The following is a 21,133-nucleotide window of genomic DNA, read 5'->3' as shown; positions in this document are numbered from 1 at the left end:
TCAACACATGTGAGAATTCTTCAAGTAATTCCACACGTGTGTGTGTACACATGCACACCTACACATAGTTATACACACACACACACACACACACACACACACACAATCTATGTGTCTGTGTGTATTGATATGGTATCCCAAGGATCATAATGAGATTTGGGTATTTTGCATCAGGTCTATGAAAACTCTGACCCAAGAAGCATGTCTCTTCTAGCCTTCCCTCGCTTGGTCTGCCTCTGCTCCAGGGTTGGAGGGGAAGAGGCATTATATTGATGTTTCCTGAGCAGAAGGACGGTGGGCCCTGGACCTCCATGAGTGAGGGTCCTGGTTTTGTGGCTGCCTCAACCCAGCCCTCCTCATGGCCCCTGAGGTCATCTATAATGCTGCAAGAAAGCAATGCCTATGTGAGAACAGGAGCACTTCTGCTGAGGCAGGGTCTGGGCACAGCACTGGAACATAGAGTAGAGACACAGTCTCATTAGCACGCCTGCCACAGATGGATGGGGATGCAGTGACTCGGGTTCTGGCACGAATTGCGTTGTAGGATGATCACCCCCGGGAGGTGCCTAGCTTACCCCTGGGCTGGCCTCTCTGTGGTTACTTGACTGCTCATGACCGTGTCCCTCAAACAAAGAGAGGAGGGAGGAAGTCTGTGAGCCCGACTGCCACTGCCCCCACAGCCACACACTTGGCAGCGCCCATGGGGCTGCAGAAAGAGCTCCCACTCTAACTCTTGTGCTTCTTTTTCTCTGTTAAATGCAGCATGTGCTGCTAAAGGGTAGAGTCTAAGAATACTTTTTATAGCACATCTGGCAGCTTGAAAGATGTTATTTACAAATGCTATAAATCGACGTGCCAGCTTTTCCTGCGCTATCAAAGTTTTCAAGATAAACCAATACATGGACAAACGCTCCTAAATTAATTCAAATATCAGTACCTGTTAAGCTCAAACAGATTGCGAATTACCTAGCCACGCTTTCCTCAGCGTCTGGGCCAATCAGACTCCACCAGCTATTCTGGGGCTTGAAAGATTAAAGATAAAATGTCTATAACTAGTATTAAGACCTAGTTTATTGACCTAGTTTATTGGGGGGAAAAACCATTAAAAGCATTTCGAAAACAAAGCCTGGTCTGATCATTTTATGTGTTTTGAAAAAGAATCCTTCCTTGAAGTGGCTATAAAAATTATTAGGGCAACATCAAAAAATTACAAAATCTATTTTTGGCTGAATTGCATTAGCTCCTTATATGGAGATCTCCCTGAAGGATGCAGCCGAGGAGATTTAAGAAAAATATTTGCAATAAAGGCAATGATCTCGTCACATGAGCTAATATCCCGTAAGACTAAGAGGAAGCAGCCAAGGAAATTATAGAATTTTTTTTTTTTTTTTTTTTTTAAAGAAAAGGTATAAGGCATGACGGTCACTAACACCTATTTGAACACGGGCAATCTGATGCACGAGGAGCTGTGAAAACACAGGGTTGAGGTCAGCACCAATCAGACCGGACACTGTTTTGCCAGACAGAAATACCAACATAAGAAGGTGGGCTGTGCCCATGCCTGGTTCAACCAGCTAAAAGGGAGGTAGTCTCCTGAGCCTGGGGTCTCTTCCAAGGGATAGAAGAGATTACATGCGGTATGATGCGGGAATTAAACATGAGCCACATTTAGGTGGAGAACCCCAGCAGAGGTGTGATGCGGTGGAGGCGTGGCTGCCCAGCGTGGGGTCACTGTCTGGCCAGGGGTCTGTGCATCAGGCCCCGACAAAGCACATGCCTCACTGCCAGGGGTTACACACAGGGTGGGCACACGCCACCACTGCATCGTTTATTTAACCTTTCCCCTCTTACCAGAATCAATCAAGAGAACGCTTCGGATACATGTTCTCTAACACCTTCTTTAAAATATTCATAAGGACCAACTTTATTGAAAGTGGACACACAGAGAGAATGCAGCATAAAGAAGTGTTTCCAGGATCAAACCCTGGGTGATGCTTTTACATTTACTATAAAGAAGAGAACTTGTCAGTAGAGTAGCTACTTATTTTTGCTGAGGGTTCTCTGCTTTTCTGCGTGCTCCACGATCTTCTCTTCCACGTAAAGACCCTTCCGTTTGCGCACGGCGTTCATGTACTTCCGGGCCTGGTTCTCAGAATCAGCCTTTTCCCCAAAGTGCAAGTATTCTTCCTCGGTGGTTGGCACCCAGAAGGGGTCGCTGGGAATGATCTTGTAAAAAGAAGGTGACAGAATGTGCTTGATCAGGCAAATATACTTTCATGCCAAACAGCCCTTCAAAATTCGTACAGTCTTAGCTGAAGGACAGTTAAGCAACGAGCAGGGGAGCAGGGAAGCTTGCCAGAAATGGTAATAAACCAATGTGGACAATGAAAGGAGTGGGATGAACATAACTGGTAACGTCCACACCCCAGAGCCTGCATGTGACACTAAGGAACGAGGGAAACTCTTAATTTTGAATAATGTAATAAAAAATCCCTTTCACTAGGATATTATCTGGGTACTGGTGTCTCTTCATCAATTTTGCCTTTGTCCCCAGCAGAGACCAACACACATAAGCCCATTCTTGATGACTCTGAGCCTTTGGCTCCAAAACCCAGTGGCGTGCCCGCTGAGCTGGACTGGAGGGTTGGCCCGTGTTTGCCTGGATGAGACGCAGACAGAGGCACCTCCTTCCCTCTTCTGTCTGGACCCATGCCTGTTCCCACTGGGCCCGTGAGGAAGACAAGGCCAGGGGCAGGCACGCCAGGGATGCTTTCTCTCTGAGGCTACTGCCAGGGTCAGGGGGCGGGGAGGGGAGGAGAGGGCCAAGCAGGGCCCAGGGATGGCAGTGGGGAAGGGCCGAGGGGCTCTGTGGCTCTGTGATGACCAGCCAGGTCACGATGTCCATGGAGGTGGTAATAACCCAGGACATGACAGAAAGTGGGGGTGGTTCCGACTCCTGACGGTTTCATTCAGGCAGAGAAAGATCCACGAGCCCAACACTCACGGCCTCTCTCTGCCTCCTCACCTCAGACTATGATGGTGAACGTGAGAGGAGGAAAACAGACCTGAAGAGCATGGCCTCCCCTTCCTCCAGAGGCTGCCCCCAGGAAGCACACAGCCTGCCTGTCCCTTGCACGACTTGCAGCAGCCTCACTGCCCCCTTCCCTGCCCCTGCGGCAGGGGCCCCGCCAGGCCAGCTGGTGTCATTCTGGAACTCAGGATCGGCTGCGCAGTACTGCCCGCGGTCAAGATTGCATCCTCCAAGGTCAGCTTCATCAGTAATGAAGGTGAGAGTCTGCCCCTACGTGCCTTCTTCTTATGTGTGTTTTCTCCCGTTTCTCAATTGGGTGAACAAAGGGATGGTATTTATTAAGTGGCCTCAAATCCTGACACTTTTCAATTTAAAACAGATGTGAAAGAAAAATGTATTTTAAAATAGTTGCTCTTGAGCACAAGAAAGGGGGGTGTCTGTGGCCCAGGAGAGGGAGATGTCTTGGAGGGAGAGATGGGAGCCCCCAGTAGAGGGAGGCAAAGGCCCCATCCCCTCCCCACTTTGGATGGGCCCTGCCACACAGCCCGGCCCCCAGGGGCACGGGCCACTCCTTCTCTGGAGCTGGAATGACCAAGGGCCTATGTCCCTCATCCTGTGCTGCCCACCCTGGTGGCGGCACTGAGCCAGAGCTGTGGCTCTTGGGAGGACAGAGGGACAGGCGACTCGGACACGCCCTGCCACGCCATGACACAGTCCATGGGGAAGGAAACTCTCACTGAGGTCAGCGGATTACTGGGCAGGTAACCCCGCACATGAGAGCAGGAACCACGCTCAACAAAGGGAGAATTCACAATCAAGTAAGACATAACAACAGAGGGCCTGGAAATTATAGGTTCATTTAAAAGTCCTCTAAGAAATAAAGGGTGTGTGGGGCCATGGCATCCATAAAACGTTAGGCAGTCAGAAAAAAGAACTGGAAATCCTAGAAATAAAGAATTTGGGCTACGAATAAGAAAGAAACTCCATAGCAAACTGCTCAAGGGAGTAAGTGAAAAGATGGACTTGACAATCAGATTCTGTAACGAACTCAGCAAAGTAGACACACAGCCCAATAAAACATGGGTTAAGACGTGAGAAGACCTTTCTGCAAAAAAGACATGCAAATGGCCAACAAGCCCTGGAAAGCCTGTCATTAGTCCTCAGGGAAACCCAAGCCCACAAGGAGCTTCCTCTTCTCACACAGGAGGACAGCTACTGCTGCAAACAGGAGAGGGAGAGACAAACACACTGGTGACTGGCTTGCGGCAGGAGGGACATGGTCAGAAGGGGGGACACCTGAAGCTGGCTGGGCCACCATGCTAGCAGAGATGGGGAGCACAGAGGGCACTGGGATCGGAGCCCCCCGCCTTGCAGGGGTATGAGGAGGCCCCCGGGAAATGGAACCATCACCTGGGCACCTGGGCAGCCATCCACAGGACTGTCTATACTGCAGGAGACTAATTTTAAGCTGATTACCCTCCCTTTTCCAGCGGGACAATAAACCCACCACAGATGATAAAGAAGCTATGTGTTCTTAGTAAGTCTGAGGGACAGTGGCAAATAAGTTGTTGATTCTGCTACAAAAGTGACAAATTTTATGAACAGCAAGAAATGAGCTACTAGTTGAGAGATACCAGACTTGGACTAGCCAATTTAAGACAAACCAGAGTCCTTGATTCAAAAATTAAGACCAGGAGTTTCAAAAGATCTCATTTTGTGTGGGCCTTGGGCATAGACTTCCAAGGTTTGCTCAGTTTGTTGGCCAAGACTCCAAGCCCACCTTCTGCACTCACCTTCATCTGCTGGAGGCCTCCTCTGGGGACCTGCTTCCTACCACACTCCCTGGGGGCTGAGGCACCCACATTCCCTGCTCCTCCCCAGGGCAGGTACTCCCTACCACCCTCCTCAGGGGCTCAGGCGCCTACACTCCCTGCTCCTCCCCAGGGCAGGTACTCCCTACCACCCTCCCCAGGGGCTCAGGCGCCTACACTCCCTGCTCCTCCCCAGGGCAGGTACTCCCTACCACCCTCTCTCTGGGGGCTCAGGCGCCTACACTCCCTGCTCCTCCCCAGGGCAGGTGTTCCCTACCACCCTCCCTGTTCCTCTGCAGGCAGGTGCTCCCATCCAACTGTCCCCAGGAGCTCAGGCGCCCACACTTGCTATGCCAAAATGAACAGCATCCTTGAGGCATCAGTTTGGAAGAAAAGATGCTGTTTGCTAACTGGCTCAGCCAGAATTCATCGGCCCAAGGGGAGAATGTTTTTTTTGCAACCCCACAGGCTGAAGGGAATGGCATTTACTAGTTCATGGAAAGGGAGGCACCCAAGTGTTTGCTGTTGTCCTGAGTATTTAAAAAAAGAAAAAGAAAAAGAGAAAGAGAAAGAGAAAGAGAAAGAAAGAAAGAAAAGAAAAAAAAGAAGAGAAGAGAGGAAAAGAGGAAAAGAGCTCGGAAGGAAAGAGTCTGGGGAGCCCCATGTCCGTCCTATACCCAACTGCCACCAGGATTAGGGCCAGCAGGTGGGAAACACCGAGTCCAAGATAACCCCGTCGGGCGCTCCCGTGATCCTAACTGTGCTCCTCAAGGCAGGGGAGCCCGGGCCTGCCCCCAGGGTGGGCTCAGCGTCACACAGCCAATCCCGAGCCTGTGCTAACACAAATGTACCCCGGCACTGGCTGGGGATATTTTTCTTTCTGTGCCTGTTATTAGCTCCTTTTCTTCCTTTTTCATAGAAGGGGCCAAACATAGAAAGAGAAATTATGGGATTGCTGACTTCAAAGGTTTCCTCGTGGAAAATGCCTGTAATCTTATCTCCTCTATTTTTTGAAGCACTTTCTCTCAAAAGCTCTTGATTGTAAATTATATGGTGTGATAGAACACAAATGAAAGAAAGTGCCTTGGAGTGAGAAGCCAGATCTCAACAACAGCGTTATTTCTAAACCTAGCTATGGGGGAAAAACCAAGACAGCCAGAAACTATCAGATCAATGGCATTTAATTATAACATCGTTTTCAAGACTTTCAAAGATGCGAAGCTTTTGGGAATAGGACCAGGACAGGTGGCCGGGGGATGACACGGGACAGCACCAAATTCTTGACTCTGTTCTCTTTAAAGTTGTCAGGAGACTGATTTTTAATAACAAACTAAGGAAGCCAGAAACCAATATTAAAAAAAACCAAACCACTATTATTAAGTATGTAAGATGCCTGGCCTCTTTTTAATTGAGAGAGAATGGAGACTGAAAAAACCATCATGGTTTTCACATTAACAAAAACTGCCTACTTGGTATAAACTTGCTGTTGTTACATGGCTGCCCCTAAGCACCCATCCTCCCCAGTTTCTTGGCTAATAGGTATTTCAGGTGGGCATACTTAGGATCAGGATGAGGGGGCACACTTCTTCTGGGAAGAGCCAGACAGTCAATATTTTAGACCGCAGGCCACACGGTCTCTGTTGCAAGTACTCAGCTCTGCTGGAAAGCCACCACAGAAAATATGTAAATTGATACAGCTATACTCCAGTGAATTTTATTAACCAAAACAGGTCACAGGCCACAGTTTGCTGTCTCCTGACCTAGTCAAAGACAACATTTCCCAGCCTCCTTGTTAGGTGGGCATTATCAGATGTGTCCGTATGAATGGCTGTGGGCAATGGGACTTGTATGAAATCCCACCGTGTCCCTGCAGGGAAGGCGCAAGCCCCCCTCTTACTGGCTGGAATGCAGGGATGCAGGGGTATGGTGGGAGGCAGAATGGCCACTCTGGACCATCAGCAGGAGCCCAGCAAACCAGAGGAGCCTAAGCCCCTCCCAGTGAGCCCCCACCACCCCAAGCTGCTGCCCTAGATGCAAAAGAGCAGCTCTGCCTTAGCTGAGCCACTCTACTCTGAGACCCTTTTGAACGAACAGCCTTACCTGCCGCTTATTTGCCAATTAAGAAACCATGAAAACATGACAGATTTTTTAAAATGCATTTTATAAACCCACTTTCCGGTTTAAATCTGACTATACAGCGATGATGTATTTCTAACAAACAATAGAATATATAAATTCACACATCTAACTCTTCCAATATTGATAACATTACAACTGCTGTGAATACCTTCTTTGGATCTTACATGCAGGGAATGCTGGGCATCACTAACTACACTCTCTGTGCTGATCAAGCATACTCTACCCCGGTCCCGTCAGTAGTGTGGATTGAGGCTATCTTCCTGAAACGGATGAATTGTCATCTCAAAGATATCAGAAGCATGAGCTGCAAGTTCTGGAGGCTGTTTTCAGCCATGGCAGCACCAATGAAGAAAGTGCTTTGCCTCTCAAGGTCATTGCTTTGAAGTGGGATAAATCTCGCTGTGGTTCTACATATCATTTGGCTGCACTGCCCCATAATCACAGCTCTGGTCCCCCCAAAAAACACAGGAGAGGGCTGTCGAGATGTGTTTCACGGAGAGCATCACTCTGATTGACACCACAGACGGAGTTCCTCACTAGCTGCTTGGATAAATCCACTCCTCCTATTTCTCACTGCTCTGTGTTCTTACATAAAGTTGAGTGCCAAAAACCCAAACTGAAAGGGTAAAAGTTTGGGTGAGTGGGAAATTACTACCTGTTTAAATTCAGAAGTTAACCAGTCAGTTAAATGTTTTGGAGCACCTGTTTTCCACATAACGAAATATAGCAATGACATCTATTCAGATATAAACCAGTAAAACCACCAAAACCTCATTTCTAGACAAAATACACAATGCAAGAAAAGTTTCATAGCAAATCCCTGCTAAAATGGAGACTGTGCTGACATAAGAAAGGAACCTATATTAGAACCTTAACCGTAGTTCTATCAAGCTATAAGAATGACTTTCTCTATGGAGAGGCAGACTCAGGTGTGAGCTCTGGATTAGCATCTTCAGTTATCACTTCAAGTGACACGAACTGACCAAGTACAACTGGCCCTGTCCAGGTCCGTGGTTCTCAAGAGTCACCTTTCTTTACTATGCTGAGTTACCTGACTATAAAATTCATTTTAAAGAGGAGGTTCTCCCTCACTTACTACATTCGCCTTTATTTTTTTTTTTAATAATTTTTATTTATTTATGATAGTCACACACAGAGAGAGAGAGAGAGAGGCAGAGACACAGGCAGAGGGAGAAGCAGGCTCCATGCACCGGGAGCCCGATGTGGGATTCGATCCGGGGTCTCCAGGATCGCGCCCTGGGCCAAAGGCAGGCGCCAAACCGCTGTGCCACCCAGGGATCCCTACATTCGCCTTTAATACCTGCATTGATATGGGACCCATCTGGCTAACGGAGGTGAGAGAAGGAACAGCTGAGCCCCGATCTGAAACCGGGAGCTGTGCCAGGGCAGCACTGAAGAAGAGCCTGGTGGTCTGAGTGGCCGAGACAAGCCTAGTTGAGCATGGAGCAGATGCCAAGCACACGCATGCCAGCGATGGCCCATAGCATCGGGCATCAGGCCCTGCACTCACCATGCCTGATGTCAGGGAGAGATACACTGAGCAGGTTCCGTCTGCCCCAGGGAGCAGAAGGACACTATGTAAAACCAGAGTCTCCCACTGCAGAGCCAATGCTCCTTCCAATAACAATGACCCTCCCAGGGAAGAGTGAACACTGTGACATTCTTTCTATTCCCTGTAAAGTGACTTACAGCCAGTAATTAAAATATTCCACTCCCGACCCAAGGCCATGTCTTGAGACCTCTCCAAGGCTTCCGGCATGCACTCTGTACTCCCCCCAGCAGCACGCGCCTCTGGTCTCAGCAACCTGTGGGTCTCTGCTCAAAGATGCCTCCAGAAGGCTGCTCTGACCTCCCTACCCTCCTTGGATTATTACCTTTCTCTCCTGCTCACCATCTTCTCTTCTCTCCCCAGCAACGTGGATCAACACGTCCAGTTTTAATCTCAGGTAAGGTTTGCTCTCACCCACCTCTCCCTACCCTGGCAGTGGGGTGTTCTGATGAGCCCCTTCATCCCAGTACATGTGAGAGCCGTGGAGACCCTGAGCCTTCACAAGGCGGAATGAAGGTTACATGATGCATCGGAATTGAAAGCTGTCCCTTGCAAGAAGCACAACTGTCCCCTAAATACTTCAAGTACTTTTCCCCCAGAAGATAAGTTCCTGAGAGTTTCACTTTCAAAATGTCTGTGATTTTCCTTTAAAAATCTAAAATCTGGGATCCTTGGGTGACTCAGTGGTTTGGTGCCTGCCTTCGGCCTAGGGCGTAATCCTGGAGTTCCGGGATCGAGTCCCACATCAGGCTTTCTGCATGGAGCCTGCTTCTCCCTCTGCCTGTGTCTCTGCCATTCTCTCTCTCTCTCTGTCTCTCATGAATAAATAAATAAAATCTTTAAAAAAAAATCTGAAATCTATCTTCGAAGGGAAACACAGAATTGAATGTTGTGGCTTAAATTTTACATCCAGTAAAAGGAACAAATGAGTGTGTGTGTGTGTGTGTGTGTGTGTGTGCGCGCGCACGCACGTATGTGTGTGTGTTTATTACAGGCCACCTGTGACCTAAGGATCATTCGATCTGAATGAAAAGCAGCCCTGCGCCGTCTCCAGGGCCATTGGCGGAGCTGCAGGAAAACCAGCCGGCGTGGGAGGTCCTGTTTGCCACTCTCTGGCGTTATGTGCAGGAAGCACATGTGCCCCCAAGGAGGAGGGAAGGGGATCAGGGCTGTTACCTCCCAGTGGCTGAACACCAGCTGCGGGCTGGCCAAGCCACTCGTCCGCTTCCTGATCTCATCCGCAAAGCCGAAGCTCTCAGCAACGGGCAGCACCGCCTTGATGATGAACATGTCTGTCCCTTCTTTCATTTCTTCTTGAAGCACTCGACCTTCTCTCTTTGACAAGACGGCATAGACACGACCTGCAAGGCCATACAGCTTTTAAATTCACTGAGCAGTTATGTATCTAGAGCCACACAAAGACATGATTACGCACACCCCCATAACAATCCACCAGTGAGTGTAACTTGGTTCCTGATAACTGAAGTTTCCAAAAGCATGAAAACTTTTTCAGTAGTTAAAAGTAAGCTACAAAAAAATTAGAGGCAAAAGGTAACAAAAAGCAAAATCATCCTACCTAAAGGGCAATCCCAACACAGCATGAGAAGCAAGAGACTTTCAGAGGAACTTCTGATATAATTTCACCCATGAGCAGTCTCATGAGATGAGTGTGATTGGGCTTTGTAAATATTAAACTATTTTAATAACTATGAGACATCATTAATAGGATGGTGATAGCATAAGGCTATTTGGGACTCATAAGCGGGCAACTGGCACAGTGACATTTTTTATATCAGAAACAAAACCACACAGAGACAACTGGATGCTCAAATTTTTAAGAACCGCTAATATGTAAGTGGCGTAAGATTTTATTCCCCCTGAAAACGGATAGTCCCTGGCATCTTTAATGTCTGATAACAACGTCTCCTGCCACATCACAAGAACACCACCAAATCCTCTTGGCTAATACTCGCATTTCATCCTTAGGCCCGAGGCTGCCTGACACTGCGAGGGGGAAGTCTTCCCTGGGCGGCTCGGTAGCGGTGCCTCCAGGTGCGAAGTCTCCTATCAACTGGTAAGCAGGACAGACGCTAAGAAGAGAGACAGACTCACACACAGCTGTAAGGCACCAGCTGGGGCCAGCAGATACTCTCATTAAAGCCTCCTCTTTCACCTGCCACTTAGGAAGTTTTCATTGCATAACTGATCCGTCCTTAAAAGTTTACAGCGTTGCAGCTGAGCAGAGCAGAAATCTTCTCTGAGCACTGGCAGGGTCCCTGATGTTTCCTAGGTGCCCGGGGGACTGCCCCAGTGTGCCCGTGCCCACCTTCCTCCCTAGGTGCCAGGGGGTGACCCGGTGCGCCCGTGCCCACCTTCCTCCTTAGGTGCCGGGGGGGGGGCTGCCCCGGTGTGCCCACACCCACCTTCCTCCCTAGGTGCTGGGGGTGGGTACTGACCTGGTGCGCCCATGCCCACTTTCCTCCCTAGGTGCCCAGGGGGGCTGCCCCAGTGCGCCAGCACCCACTTTCCTCCCTAGGTACCCAGGGGGGCTGCCCCGGTGCACCAGCACCCAATTTCCTTCCTAGATGCCCAGGGGGGCTGCCCCGGTACACCAGCGCCCACTTTCTTCCCTAGGTGCCCGGAGGGGGGCTGCCCCAGTGCACCAGCGCCCACTTTCCTCCCTAGGTGCCCAGGGGGGCTGCCCCGCTGTGCCACGCCCACCTTCCTCCCTAGGTGCCCGGGGGGCTGACCCGGTGCGCCCACGCCCACCTTCCTCCCTAGGTGCCCAGGGGGGCTGACTTGGTGCGCCCGCGCCCACCTTCCTCCCTAGGTGCCTGTGGGGCTGACCCGGTGCACCTGTGCCCACCTTCCTCCCTAGGTGCCCGGGGGGGCTGCCCCGGTGCGCCAGCGCCCACCTTACTTCCTAGGTGCCCGGGGGTCTGCCCCGGTGCGCCAGCGCCCACTTTCCTCCCTAGGTGCTGGGGTGGGGGGCCTGACCTGGTGCGACCGCGACCACCTTCCTCCCTAGATGCCCGGGGGTCTGCCCCGGTGCGCCAGCGCCCACTTTCCTCCCTAGGTGCCGGGGCGGGGGGCCTGACCTGGTATGACCGCGCCCACCTTCCTCCCTAGGTGCCTGGGGGGCTGCCCCGGTGCGCCAGTGCCCACTTTCCTCCCTAGGTGCCCAGGGGGGCTGCCCCGGTGTGCCCACGCCCACCTTCCTCCTTAGGTGCCGGGGTAGGGGGAGCTGACCCGGTGTGCCCGCGCCCACCTTCCTCCCTAGGTGCCTGGGGGGCTGACCCGGTGCGCCCATGCCCACCTTCCTCCCCAGGTGCCCAGGGGGGCTGACTTGGTGCGCCCGCGCCCACCTTCCTCCCTAGGTGCCTGTGGGGCTGACCCGGTGCACCTGTGCCCACCTTCCTCCCTAGATGCCCGGGGGTTTGCCCCAGTGCGCCAGCACCCACCTTACTTCCTAGGTGCCCGAGGGTCTGCCCCAGTGCGCCAGCGCCCACTTTTCTCCCTAGGTGCCAGGGCGAGGGGCCTGACCTGGTGCGACCGTGCCCACCTTCCTCCTTAGATGCCCGGGGGTCTGCCCCAGTGCGCCAGTGCCCACTTTCCTCCCTAGGTGCCGGGGTGGGGGGCCTGACCTGGTGCGACCGTGCCCACCTTCCTCCCCAGATGCCCGGGGGTTTGCCCCGGTGCGCCAGCACCCACCTTACTTCCTAAGTGCCCGGGGGTCTGCCCCGGTGCGCTAGCGCCCACTTTCCTCTCTAGGTGCCCAGAGGGGCAGCCCCGGTATGCCAGCGCCCACTTTCCTCCCTAGGTGTCCAGGGGGGCTGCCCCGGTGTGCCCACACCCACCTTCCTCCTTAGGTGCCGGGCGGGGGGGGGGGGAGCTGCCCCGGTGTTCCTGCACCTACCTTCCTCCCTAGGTGCGGGGTGTGGGGGGGCCTGACCTGGTGCGCCCGCACCCACCTTCCTCCCTAGGTGCCCGGGGGGGGGGGCTGACCCGGTGCACCCGCGCCCACCTAGAGCTGCTTATGCGTCCCTAGGAACTGAGGACGCAGAGCCAGCCTTCTGCCTGCGAACTCTGAGGACTCAGATCCCCCTGGTGGTGGTGATCAGGAAAGACCAAGGAAACAAAAGGCAGGAGGCCCTTGTGTCAGACAGTGGTGGCCTTAGGAATAAAAACCCCTAAAAACTCTAAGGGGTCTTCCTCATCTCCAGATTTAATGGAAAAACAAGCAAATTGCAATTCTGTTCGTGCTGAAAGGCTCGGCCTCCCCTTCTCTCCCGCCAGCTCCCGCACTGCTCCCTTTCTTCTGTTTCCCGAGTGCTCAGATTTTCACTTCTTCAACACCCGGGTTCTACCGGCAGCCTGGGCTGAAGAACGATGGCTGCCCTGACGTGCCACCATCACTTTCAGATGGCAAATGTCCTTTCCCCATCCTCTCATGATTTCTGCGTGGCTGAAGCTGCTGGCCCACACCTCTGACGGCTCTCTCTGGCATCAGCATCGACCCTCAGAGCCTGGCCCTCTGACTGTCAGCAGCATCTACCCAGGGACCAACGCCCCAAGGACCACTGGCCGAGGCTCCCATCGCTCCTCTGAACACTTCCCACAGAGAGCCCATCCATATCTTTTGTGTGAGTTAAGCTAGGGAGGCCGTGCCTGAGCTGCTGAGACCAGTTCTTTGCTAGGCCCCGCGGTCACCCACGCTGACTGTGACTGCCAGGGCATCCCCACGTGCACCCCAACTCCTCCAAAGCCAGCATGCTCGGGATGAAACACAGTTCCCACCCGTCATCCAGACTAGCAATCTGCGGTAGGGAAGCAGAACAGAGGTCAGAGGGGTAACGGAAGGGTCACCGTGATCCACCCCAGCTGCCACAGAGATTCTGCTCACCACTCTGCAGCTTACCTCCTCCCACAAGGCCCAGTCCATCAGGGCCACCCTCCCCCATGGGCCACTCTCCAGCCCCAAACCTGCTCCCCTCTGGTTTCTGTTAGCCCCAGCTTCTCTCACAGGGAGACCAGCCTATAAGCTCCTGGAAGATAATTGGCTCTCTCTCCACCCTGAACACCTCCAACTTTTCCATCCCAACCCTTTCCTATCTGTACCACTGTGACTCTCTCATCCTGCTCTCAACATTTGGAGCCCAGACCTGAACATAGCACTCTGGGTATGGTCTGGAAGCTTTGACACAGCACAACAAGGGTCTGTCCCCTAGATGCCCTATGTAGCTGCCTGCGATTCCCAGGAGGGGAGAAAACCTTCGTAACCTTGACTCAGCTAGCTTGTTGCAGGAAAAGCTGTAGGTGATTTACAGAAGCAGATACGAAACAGCGAGGCGCAGGGTGGGGGCGGGGGAGAGATGGTGATCTGATGAGTGAACTGGAGTGGAGACCACCAGGGGCAGACACTGCAGAGGCCCCTTCCTTGGGGGTCATGCCAGCGGGCTCAGATCAATAACTGAGATGGAGGCTGAATGTAATTAATCGTGTAATTTTGAGCCATTCAATTTTAATTCCACTAAAACTAAATCCTGAAACTGGGGCACAGTGATGGATCACTGAACAGGGGAAAATAGCTATAAATAGAACCTTCCAAAGATACTTGGCTTTTATGACAGGTGTGTCCAGTGCTTGGACCCTGTAACCCTGGCTCTGCTCTCACAGAGCCATGATGGCTGCCTTACCCAGGAGGACTCACCATTGTGTGGCCTCTGTGGTGACTCCAGCTCCCCTTCAACCAGACGTCTGCTCCACGATACAGGAGACCCCTGTCCATGCGCCAAAGGCCACGGTGTACCCCGCTGTACCGCATGCAAGGCACCAAGAGCAAGCACCCACCAGGGAAACCACAGCAACAAAAAGCTTAGTCGATGACAACAGTCTGGTCACAGCTGGTCTTTGAATGACTACACCACGAATTTCTCAGCCCGAATTCAGGGCCCTCTGTGGCCTGTAGCAACCCAGGATGTCAAGCCCCAGGGAATCCAGGCCCTGCAGCACAGAGCACAGCTGGAGCACTCACTACCACAGCCACCTGAGGTCCTCCCACTCCCCACTCTACCTACAATGCACCTACTCCCACTCCATGGTCACGTCCTTTTCATGAGTTAAAGCCCATCTAGAACCACCATCTTTCATGGGATCCTACAACAAGGAAAATCATCTCTTCACCACTTGGGCTTCACTGAACCTACTCTGCTCTAAACGCATTCATTATATGTTCTTATATGTATATTTTCTTCTGTGATAGGCAGCAAGACAGGTCTGTATACTCTACAATCATTCGAGCTGAAAGTTTGGAAATTAAAGGTATGATTTTTTTTTTTTTCCTCCAGTATTTAGGAAAGGAAGCAGCTGTTCATAGCAATGTTTTCTCTTACAGTCAACAAACAGGAAACAATGCAGATTTCCAATTTGGGGATGATGGGAAGTAAATTATAGCCTAACAAGTTGATAGGATGTTATGCAGAGGTTAAAATGAAGTTTTGTGAATACTGAGTAGCCACATGGAAGCGGGCTTATAAAATGAATAGTAAATACAAAAAGCAAAACTAATATTACACTCCTGCTACCATAAGGTTAGAGCCACGCAAAATGTAGTATTATGGATGAAGATTGTAAAAGAAAGTGGAAAACGACATGTTGATCTCCAAGGAGGAAGATTTTTCTTCATCTTGTGGTTTCTGTTATTGTTGGCAGCCCTTGCAGTGTAACTTCAATTAAAACACATAGATGGCAAAATTGGTGGGCACTTCTCACTCTAATAAATCAGGTCACACTAACCTCTTTCCCTTTTGTTACAGAGCAACCAGGCTGCTAAATCCAGCAAATGTGGTTGACAGGATGCAGACGGGCTTCCACCAAACATGCGCTGCAGGGTGCTGTGGACTGTGGGGAATGTGGGCTGCCTGCTTGCCTACAGAGGAATTCAGCCACGAGTTTATAGGACAAGCATGTCAACCAGTTGCCCCCACCCTGGGAAGACGCGCCAGTGCTCTGACTGCAGCTCCGTGCCCTTACGATGATCACCAGCAGCTTACAGGCTCAGAAGGCATGGGGATCAAATCCCAAGGTGACAGGATGCTGAAAGGCTAAGAGATACTTGGACAGAATCAGGGTAACTAGGTAAGAACACACACTCAACATGACATCAGTTAGTATGGGTAAATGCAAGGTTTTACAGTTGGCTTCAACCAACCAGCCATCCAGGGTTAGAGGGAATGCTGAAAAGAAGCTCCTGTAAGTAGTTTGGTATCTACCAAGTAGATACCAGTCTTCTGTAGGCTCTGTCTTTAGTCTGTGGTACACAGAGAGCCAATTTCACACTTAGCTGCTCAACTCAAAATTATTCCATCTATCAAAGCCCATTTCAAAGAACTATCACTTTCAAAAAGTCTACCCTGTTTCGAATTTTCCTAATCCCAATTTCTCATAAAATTTCACTGGAAGGCCATATTTATTCACTGGATTCAACCATGTTGCACTTCCTGTTTTACAGTTAGGCTTTGTCACCCAACTCATCTCTCAAAGCAGGATCTCACACAGCATAGGCATACATACATATCTGTACATTTTTGTTGAAATGAATTATGAGATGCTGATGAAATGTAGAAAGAACTCCGAGTTTGGAATAGGAAAGGTTTTTAAAAGTAAACAGTGACACTTATTAAGACTGTTTCTGACATGTTAAGGCATGCATGTTCTCACAATGTGAGCATTTATCCCTATAGGTGAAAACACAGGATGGACTACAATAGCTGTTGCTGTGATTAAAACTCTAGAACTAAAAAAACAAAACTCTAGAACTACCAGAAAAAGTTATTTTTCATACGTGAAATTATTGCCAAAAACAATGAGAACCCAAGAATGAAAGAAGCTACCAGGTTAGAAGAAGGAATATAAAGAGAGACAGCTTGCTACCCACGTGGGAATTAAAAACACAAACAAATTCCACTAATGTTAATGTTAAAGACGCCTGGGGGGCTCAGTCAGTTAAGAGGCTGACTCTGGGGGCTCAGGTCATGATCTCAGGGTCATAGGATTGAGCATTGCATCAGGATTCCTGCTCAGTGCAGAGTCCACTTGAGATTTTTCTCTCTCCTCCTCACTCTGTCTCTCATGCCCACTCTCTCTCTCTAAGAAATAAATTAAGTGGAGCATTTTCTCATGTGCTTGTTGGCCATGTCTATGTCTTCCTCTGTGAGATTTCTGCTCAGCCATTAGAAACGACAAATACCCACCATTTGCTTTGACGTGGATGGAACTGGAGGGTATTATGCGGAGTGAAATAAGTCAATCGGAGAAGGACAAACATTACATAGTCTCATTCATTTGGGGAATATAAAAAATAGTGACAGGGAATAAAGGGGAAAGGAGAAAAAATGAGTGGGAAATATCAGAAAGGGAGACAGAACATGAGAGACTCCTAACTCTGGGAAACGAACTAGGGGTGGGAGAAGGGGAGGTGGGCGGGGGGTGGGGTGACTGGGTGATGGGCACTGAGGGGGGCACTTGATGGGATGAGCACTGGGTGTTATTCTATATGTTGGCAAATTGAACACCAATAAAAAATAAATTTACAAAAAAAAAAAGAAATTAAGTAAAATTTTTTAAAAGTCTTAAAAAAATAAGATCAAAGACAATTTTCATGGGTAAAGAACGAGAACAGAACCATACCTCTGAGAAAATAGAGTTTATAAGTAAAGAAGGCCATTTTCTTGGGATCATTCCCCAGGTAAAGTGATTCTGAAATGACTATTTTTCCACAGAATGTCCCAATCTGACCATAAGCAATTTTATCTATTTAAAGAAAGACTTCTATACTTTAACAATCTGTGTAGAAGGAACTACATTTTTAAGAGAGACTAAGGACACTGACTTTGTTAAATAAAAAAGACCTGAACTTGTCTTTTTACTCTTCTTGTGTCAATTCTTGGAGAATTAAAGCATCGGTCAGCAAAGTCTGGAAGATCTCTGAATATCCAGGCAGGGATACTGCTGGGTACTAGAGCATGGCTATCATTACCCAAGAGCCCCTCAAAGCCATGGGAAAATGAACTTGAAAGGAGACCCTCCCCTCTAAGCAGCTTCACACTAATTCAGGAGGGAATAATTCCAGACCAAATCAAAATAGTTTCTTTGTGAGGCGGAGATGTGGCAGCCACGTAGGCCAGCCAGGGACGATGGGACTGAGGCTGAGCAATGACCAGCCCACACACAGGAGCCGTGTTGCTGGGGGCAGAGAGGCCAGCGCAGTGGAAGGTGTACCAGGTGGAGGGGAGGAAAAGACTGACTTTGCTCCTAAGACAGAAGAGGGCAAACAACCCTGAGGATGGAGATGTGTGTGTAACTCTCCCACTAGGTGCCAGAATGCAGCCTGACGGCCAGGTGAAGAAGAGCGCCAGGATGGAGAGAAAGGCCAGGAACCCAGCGATATCTCAAGGGGCTGTCCTAGGGCTGTCTGCTCTTGTGAAGGGTCCTGGTGGTGATTTCCTACAGGAAAAGGGGAAGCGGGCATGGCACACTGATTCGACAGTCTGCCCAGAGTTTCAGTCTGATAAATGCCAACAGCTGATCCAGGTTTCACGTGTTATGTGAAAAACTGTCTTCTCAGAAAGCGAAGGACAAATGCTACTCCAAACACACAACGTAGGAGAGCCGGCAACTTGAGGAAGAGATATGTGCTCCTGTCACTATCGTAGGAGTGCAAGAGAAGGAAGGACAGGCGCAGATGTATGGGGACCACAGACTTTTTGAAGGATTCCCCAACCGCATATACAAGAAGAAACAGAACAAGACAAGTTTTAGGATAACAAACTCCAAGATAAAATTCCTTTCAGGAGTAACAAGAGTCTGAAATATCAACCACAAATAGTCCCAGTGAGAGACAGAGGAGAAGAGATCCTCCCCACCCCTCAAATACAACAGTAGCTCCAAAATAAACCTTGGGTCAAGGAAGGGATACTTTCACTGTCGTTAAGAGGACACACACGGTGGATAGAAGAAAAGGTGATAGAAGCACATCCAGAGTGTTAAGCCGATCCTGACAAAACCACAGTGCCAACTAATGATACCACAAAGGGTCTTCTCTGTTAGCTTCAAAGTGACTGAGGCAGGCCCACAGTGAGGAGAAACATGTGCAGTGTCAACAGAGAAGAGCCGGAACGCAGGGCTTCCTCATATCTGTGTGTCCTGCTCTCTCTTTAGTGGGGGGCACACACGTAGAGACAACACTCGCGTTCAAGACAGCAGAGAAGCTGACGAGCAGGTACATGGATTCTGTCTCTGGATCTCATGCTCCTGAAGGAACTTGGCCTTCTGAGAAACTATGGATGATAGGCATCTACCAACAAATGAACCTCTGGGGAGTGGGGTGAAAACCCCCTGCAGTATAAGCTGCAGACTACGAAGCCACATGCTAACTAACCCTGCAGATTTTTAAGAAAATATTAAAGATTTGTGCATATTTATACAAGCATGAGTTAGGCCTCTGGACATCATGGACTGTGTCACAATAGCTTATCAACCTACGCTTACTTCTTTTATATGGTTGGTATGCTGATCATCAGGGGAAATCTATATATATGAAGGAACTTAACTTCATCAAAACATTCAGTTCACTGCTTACAGAGTTTCAGTTCTCAGCAGATGAAAAAAGACACATGAAAAAAAATGAAAAAAGAATCTGTGTTAAGATTGTGGTGCTGGGACTTCTTTGTCTTGGCATTAAAAACAAACAGTAAAAACCTTCCTATAAGCATTGTGTATCTATATAAAACCTAAGGGAAAAATGAATTGTATAAATCTGGCTGACTCATAACTAAATACAGTTGTCTGTGGGGACTATGTACTTTCTATGACCTAGTCAATACCAAAATTTGGATTCTGCTTTCTGGAGAATAAGCGGGAAGATATAACTTATTTTAAAAAGAAACGAGGTTGAGGTTGATTTTGACTCCCTACGAGTCAGTGACAGGATGCAACTGTTAAACGCTGTCATCAGGAGAGTGCTGTCACATTGGGGAGGCGAGAGCAAGTCTGTGCTCCATGCCGGTCAGATGGTATCTGCGGTGCTATGTTCACATACGGCTGCTTTAAGAGGGATGCTGAGCAAGTAAAGTATGCCTCAACAGACGGCAATGGAACAGCGAAAGGGCACAGAAAATCTTCTCAAAAAAACAAGCCGAAGGCTCTGGAGAGTCTTCTCCAGGACGTACCTAGAAAACAAACGTGCCACAGTGTGGAGGAGGCACACATGGTTGGAAACTAGCAGGAGACAAGACTTTTGCTCAAGAAAGGAAAGATGATGCCTCATCATGGAACAGGTTGTGAGCCACCCATCAACAAAGGCATTCAAGTTGAGGTGGCATCTGTCAGGGTTAGAGAAGTTGGAGCTCAGGTCTCCTTCATGGGTCCCTGATTCTAACTCCACCTCTGCCTTCATGAATTAAGAAAGTTCTTGGTGAAAATGGAGAATAACATCTGGGAATGGCCTTGATTGGTTTTCTCAAACTAATCTATGGATTCCACAGCTACTAATGATACACTGGACCCAAATAATGCCGAGGCACATTGTATACTACATGGCACCCCCGCAGATGTGATTCACAGCACACACAGGCTCTGAGCAGCCCCACATCACCAAATCCGTGTGACTGTGTAACCCAGCTGTTTCTGAAACACTGTTACAGATGCTAAGTCCCTATCATAAGAGCCCTGCTGTGGAGAAAGGCATACATTTCTTTTGGGGAAAAAAAGCCCTAACAATTTAGATAGCTGCTTTTAGGAATGAATCAGCAGAAGAACTTTACCAAAAAGAATGTAAGATAACCACAAAGTGACTCAAAGGGCCGCAGACCTAGAGGAAACCTAGTAATTTGGTCCACTCTCCCAACCAGCGCTCAGCTCCCTATCACCCTTCCAGGCCCACAGGAGAGCTGCCGCGTGCCAGGCACAGCTCGAAACCCAAATCTGTGTTCTCCTGTTAATCTTTCCTACCTCCAGTGAATGATTATTGTACTTCTTACAGATGAAGACAGTAAGTCTTAGCAAGAAGTACCAGCTGTCAAAAGTCAGAACAGCTCCTAAATGCCAAGGCTTGTGTCTCCAGGGATCCCAGAGGATCTTCTTCCAGAGAGGAAAAATCAGAGTGGGATTTAAGGTAATGCTTAGTGGTGAATAAAGCCCCCAACAATTTTCTTCTTCCACAGGGACCCATAATTTATAGAAGCCCTTCTGTGTTAGGTGTGTAAGAATGTCACCCACCTCTTTGACCATTTCCAGGAAGACTTCTGGCTACCCAGACTGATACGGTTACTCACTTGAGAAAGAAAATACTGCACAGGTTTGGGTGGTGATGTTTCTGGGCAGTTTACAGCTCATTTACCAGACCTCTCATGACAGAAAAGAGTCTATGTGCCGCAAATGAAAAGACCTTGGGTAATCAAGTTTCCTCCCCCAACCACCCCATCACAATTTTAGTATTTAAGATGCCTGGCTTTCAAAGACCTTAGTCTTTTAGTAAACTAGATGATGATGTAGCTTCTGTAAAAAAAATATTAAGTGCATTTG

The 21,133-nt window shown here is 49.3% G+C and overlaps 1 protein-coding gene across 2 annotated transcripts in view; it reads right to left on the bottom strand.

Annotated features, from left to right (window-relative positions):
- Positions 1-1,896: 1,896 nt before the first annotated feature.
- Positions 1,897-21,133, bottom strand: part of EFL1 (elongation factor like GTPase 1) — a 126,023-nt gene continuing 106,786 nt past the window's right edge. For both annotated transcript variants that reach the window (XM_077874076.1, XM_077874075.1), the window contains exons 19-20: positions 9,728-9,912; positions 1,897-2,226 (exon numbers count right to left, since the gene is read on the bottom strand). In XM_077874076.1, coding sequence (XP_077730202.1) covers positions 2,038-2,226; positions 9,728-9,912 — 374 coding nt within the window. In that variant the 3' untranslated portion in view covers positions 1,897-2,037. The remainder of the gene's footprint in view (positions 2,227-9,727; positions 9,913-21,133) is intronic.

This window comes from Canis aureus, chromosome 2 (genome assembly GCF_053574225.1).
Source record: "Canis aureus isolate CA01 chromosome 2, VMU_Caureus_v.1.0, whole genome shotgun sequence".
Lineage (NCBI taxonomy): Eukaryota > Metazoa > Chordata > Mammalia > Carnivora > Canidae > Canis > Canis aureus.
The sequence above is the reverse complement of the archived record's forward strand: the minus strand, read 5'-3'. Positions and strand labels throughout refer to the sequence as shown.